General features: G+C 42.5%; 1 protein-coding gene across 1 annotated transcript; it reads right to left on the reverse strand.

Annotated features, from left to right (window-relative positions):
* Window positions 1–1,442: 1,442 nt before the first annotated feature.
* On the reverse strand, window positions 1,443–3,541 carry LOC311341084 (uncharacterized protein; the record flags this gene model as incomplete). The annotated part of the gene is made up of 2 exons (XM_084465993.1): window positions 1,443–2,781; window positions 3,471–3,541. The coding sequence occupies 2 exons, from the start codon at window positions 3,539–3,541 to the stop codon at window positions 1,443–1,445; spliced, it is 1,410 nt and encodes a 469-aa protein (XP_084322119.1).
* Between the last annotated feature and the right edge of the window lie 1,785 nt (window positions 3,542–5,326).

The following is a 5,326-nucleotide window of genomic DNA, read 5'->3' on the forward strand; positions in this document are numbered from 1 at the left end:
TCAAAATGAAAAAAAAAAAAGAAAGGCTCGTCGAAAGTACTCAAGTGAGTACCTATCACTTGGATTTATGAGTGTCGGACCAGAAGACAACCCGCTGCCTGTCTGTGTGTTATGCTCGGAGGTGCTAGCAAACGAGGCGCTAAAACCATGCAAGCTCCGTCGTCATCTAGAAACAGAACATGGACAATATTCATCAAAGCCTCGGGATTTTTTCGAAAATAAGCTGAGAGAGTATCAGAGCCGTAGAAAAGCAATTGAATCCACCTATGTCACTGGGAGTGAAAACGCCAAGGCGGTGGAGGTTTCCTACCAAGTGGCCAAGTTGATCGCCCAGACCGGGAAGCCACATACCATCGGGGAGGAGTTGATTTTACCCGCTGCCAAAGAGATGGTTGGAGTGATGTTTGGGTAGAAAGCAGCTAAACAACTTAACGTGATTTCTTTGTCTGACAACACAGTCAAGCGCCGTATTGACAATATGGCGGGAGAGAGAGTGACAGGGTTAGACAGAGGGTCAGGACTTCCGGGTCACGCAGGAGTGATGTGGCTGTGAAGCTCTCGCTCAAAACCCTCAAATGATTTGTATTTAATTTGATGGGATTTATGATGTAACTCTGGCATAATTTGAATATTGGCTGTTGGCAATCCTGGCATGAACCTGAGATCGGGTCGGGAAACAAGCGCCGTGATTATATCTGAAAGACGCCGTGGAAAAAGTACAATGGAAGAAGCCATGAGGTCGCTGCTTAATGAGATGGAGGGGAAAATCTCCAGTCAAATCAGCGGGTTCAGAAGTGAGTTTCATGATTTCCGAGCCGAGATGCAGAGGGACTTCAGTAAACTACAAGATGAAGTAAAATCTCTGGCTTCGAATTTTAAGGAAACTGTCTGTAGAGTGGCCGACGTTGAAGAGAGAATAAACAAAGTCGAGGAGCGTGATGGCATTGTTACCGAGACGCTCTCACACCTGTTGGAGCAGCAACTTCAGATGGAAGACCGTGTGGAATATCTTGAGAATAAATCACGCCAGCTTAACATAAGAATATACCGGGTGAAAGAAGGTGGGTCATTCCTACTATTCGGTGCCATTTCAGTCTGGTAACTTTCTATCAAAAACTTTAAAATGTTCCATGATTTTATCTTATCATCTGAAGGAGGGCATGTTAAATTATAAGAAAAATGTATTGGTCCAGCTCAGGATATTATATTTTAATAATTTTGACCAAATTCTTCACACCTAACATAGGCCAAATGTCCACCCTGTTACGGGACATTCTCATTTCTATTAAAAAATGATTTGAATTCGCAGCTGTTATAAAATTTACATTTTCTTAGAGATATAATGTCCCTTATTTAACCCTGCAAATGTATTTTAACAAAAACTCATAAACAAGCATTATCTTGAGAAAAGACATGTGTTATCGTGTGTTATCGTAGACGTGTTATCTCTCCCTCACCATGTCTAACACAGGGTCGAGGTGGGCCCAGATAGCTGGGGGATCGTGACGCCTAGAAGGCGAGATGGAGCAGAACGTCACTGGGGACTGCTCAGCTGCAGTGTACAGCACTCCTGTATGTAGGGTTGCTTGCTGATGTGACCCTCCAAAATGGACCGATTGAATTTCTTGAGAATACTTACAGGAGTAGTTCTCACTGAAATCTACATGTAGTAGGCATTCGTTGTTCCTCAAGTTTTCTCTGAGCTGTCTGTAGGCCCCGTACTGCCACCTGATATTAAAGATGTGTCGCCTAAATCTAAACAGCCTGTCATGAAATTCACTTACAAGTTCATCCTCTGTTGTCATCACATTTTTCTTCACAGTGATTGTTGACCTTTTCCCAGACTCCTCTCCATCGTTCACTTTGGTGTTGTCTTCCAGAGACCATTGGGTTAGGGCTATCTCTGTGTTTTCTGGAGCTCTAAGCATTGTATGGGTTGAGTAGACACAGTCTTTACACTCACCATATGCGCAGAGTTTGGATTTGGGATCGCACATTGTTGCATCTACCATCTCCTCAAGGTTCTTTGTTGCTGACAGACCTTGGCTGTACAGGGTGTTGGCCATGAACTGTAAGTTCTCGTGAGTTTTACACTGACAGGTTTCACGATCAGCCTCTGTTGGCACCACAACCCAAAATGGTCTTAAGGTGCAGAAACAAGAGTAAGAGACCTGATGTTCATTTTCTGAAAGGAACTTCTGGTGCAGATTCTTCATTGTGTCAGTAAGCAAACATTTCTGTTTTTTCTTCTTCTTTTGAGTGACAGTTTGCTTTCGTCCTGTTGTCATCCGGCTGACGTCATCTCTTAAATAGAAAGCCTTTACTTTCTGTTTGCATTCAGCCGGTAATCTGTTGCTCTTTTTTCTTTCATAGGTCATGAGCCTTGCATCTGGTCTGTGACATCGCTTCTTTGAAAAGCCCAGAGTCGCCTGTGCAGCCCTCTGCAGCCTGTATTTCTTTATAATTTTTCCAGTTGTTGCTTTTGCAATAATTTGCTTCTCCCGCTCCTTCTTAGTGTTTCTGTATTTATTTCTGATGTCCTCAATTATTGATTCCTGCAACAACAATCTTTTCCTAATGGTGTTGTTAACTCTTTGATTGCGCAGCAATGCATCCACTGTAGAACGTGGCGATATTTTTCCCCCTGCCAAGCGCTGGCACCTCTTCTTGTATTTTTCTTTTTTTCTCTTTTCCCTCTCCAACAAGGCCTTTAGTTCTTCAATATTGTTCTGGAGCCTCCTTCTGCCTTGCCTAGCATTCCTCCTTCCAACAACATTTTGCCTAAAACACAAAGCATATTGGCACATTTAAAATACAAGATACTAGAATAGAAGGCCATTATTCACATTGGTGAGTTGTGCTACTTATTGTAAAACCATCTGTGACGAATGAATAGCAGCACATATAACAGGCTGTAATATCCACACATAGCCACTAGGGGACAGGAACAAACATATAAGTTGTACTAACCGCAGCTGGCCACCAGATGGCAGCACACATAATACACTAGGAGGCGGGCACCCAACACTAGCCAATCAAAACATATTATGCGTCATAGAGGCCATGCCTGCCCAGGTACTACTAAACCACACAAGCGGGGGGAGGGCAGAAACTCTACAGGCAGCGAATCTATTTAGATATTGAGCTAAGAGTCGCTCCACACGTGAATTATATAATTCCCCTCCATTTGCTTCATAGATAATAGACCTGAACCTAAAACAAATAGTGAGTTAAAAGCGATCCTGTGTCGGCGGCCTTCTTCCTCAATGAACACCACAACACATCTCCTTTGTTACCATCCCTTCCTCAGGCTACACACTGTTATTATATTTAATATTTGTTGTGTTTCTAGCTTACCAGCAACAAACACACACACAGATATACACACACAGTAAGGGCAAAAACATATAAGATAATTCAAATCATTCTACCTAATCAACAAAGCTTTCAACTATCAACTTTTTTCTGACCTTGAGGGCCCTGGTTGTGGGGCATTTTCTGGCTCTGGAGGAGTGTCTGGACTTGTAGGAGGAGTGGTCATTGACTGAAAGGTCGTCCTGGCTCTGTCATTTTTCCTCAGCTTTCTCTTTCTTTCTTGCCATTTCTTTCTTACTGCTCTCTTCTCTCTTTCGCTTAGGTCTGACACTTTCTTTTTTCTGCCTTCATCAATGTCCTTTCTCCACCTCTCCTTCTCTTTATTGAGGTATTGCTGCCGTCTTTCATGGTCTACATCCCGACGAGCCCTGTAGCGCCGTTGCTTTTCTGCGGCAGACAACGGCGCCATTCCCTGATAATTACATGCAAAACATTTTTTTTTAATCTTATGGAATCTTTTGGAAGTATGGAACAAAAAAGGCATAATAATGTATAAAAAATCCAATACAAACTGGAAACACTTATTCATCTAGCCCTCTTACATCCACCCTGTTACTATGTGTCCCCCCTGTTACTGTGTAAAACAGTAACAGGGGGGACAGTAACAGGGGGGACATTTTATGCTAAATTTAGCTATTACTACTCTATCTACTACTAGCTAGCTAATGTTGACCACTGAGGAGGATTTTTAACATGTTTTTTAACCATATTTTCAAAATTACAAAAAAGGATCAGTTTCCACTATTTATAAGCATAACAGGGTGGACATGTTATGCTTTACCGCATTAGTCAAGCTTTCTAAAACATTGAAAAAAAGGTTGATTAAAGAGTGATACTTACTCTGCTTCTTGTAGATGATTTCCCTCCAAAAAGTAATGTTACTTGTTGAGTCATGTGACTAGAGGGATAGTCGGAGGGGGGTGTTCAGGGGGACTTGCATCAGAGTAACAGGGGGGACAGTCGATTCAGGGACACAACATATTTTAAATACTTAAAGTCTTAAAAATGTTTTAATCACAAAAAATAACATTTGGTAAGGAATATTATAAACAAAGCTATACAACAATAATGACAAATGTAGAATTTCTTTGATTTTTATTACTTATATTTGTAACTGAAGTTGAGCAAACACGATTGGGGACATGGCAGTTTAGTTGTTTGTGCTAAAGTTGGAGGAATTATTTTAAATGCAATTAATCCTGGGGACATACTGTTGTGTTCTCTGGTAGAGGGGGGTTAACTATATAAGATGAGCTTTTAAAAATAAGTATTGGCCAATTTTTACAAAAAATATACCATATTAGGCTATGGGGACTCAAATGGCACCGAATACTAGGAATGACCCAGGTAGCGAAGGTAGTGATATGATGGGATTTTTGAAATCACTCTTTACTGATGCACTGGGAATTCCTGGAGAGGAGCTCACCATTGTGCACGCGCACAGGTCTTACGCAAATAGACCGGTGACTGACGAGGAAAGCCCCAGGTCCATCATTGTCCGCTTTTTACAATGGGACATGAAACAAAGAGTGGTAAGAGCAGCATGGGGGAAAAAGGCACCGATCACTTACCAAGATCCCCGGTTTCCTGGCACCAGGTTCAGGATTTTTGTGGATCAGGATTTTACCACCAAGCTGCAGCAGGAGAGAAGCCTCTATGCGCCGATCAGGAAGCGGCTCAAAGAAAAAGAGGTTAAATCATATGTGACATATCCTTCCAAGCTGAAAGTTTTCACCAAGGACGTCATCTTGATGTACAAAACTGCTGCGGAAGCCTCGCAGGATCTTGTCCGAAGGGGTCTCATCAGGAGCGATGGCTGTGGTCAGCAGGTGCACCTGTCCGCGTCGGAGCAGAGGGGATCCAGCGCTGCCGGCGAGGGATGGACTGTGCATAACTCAAATACCCGGGGCAAGAATCGGGACTTACGCGGTAAAGTTGAGACTTTGCTTAA

This window comes from Micromesistius poutassou (genome assembly GCF_964030765.1).
Source record: "Micromesistius poutassou genome assembly, chromosome: 3".
NCBI classification, from domain to species: domain Eukaryota; kingdom Metazoa; phylum Chordata; class Actinopteri; order Gadiformes; family Gadidae; genus Micromesistius; species Micromesistius poutassou.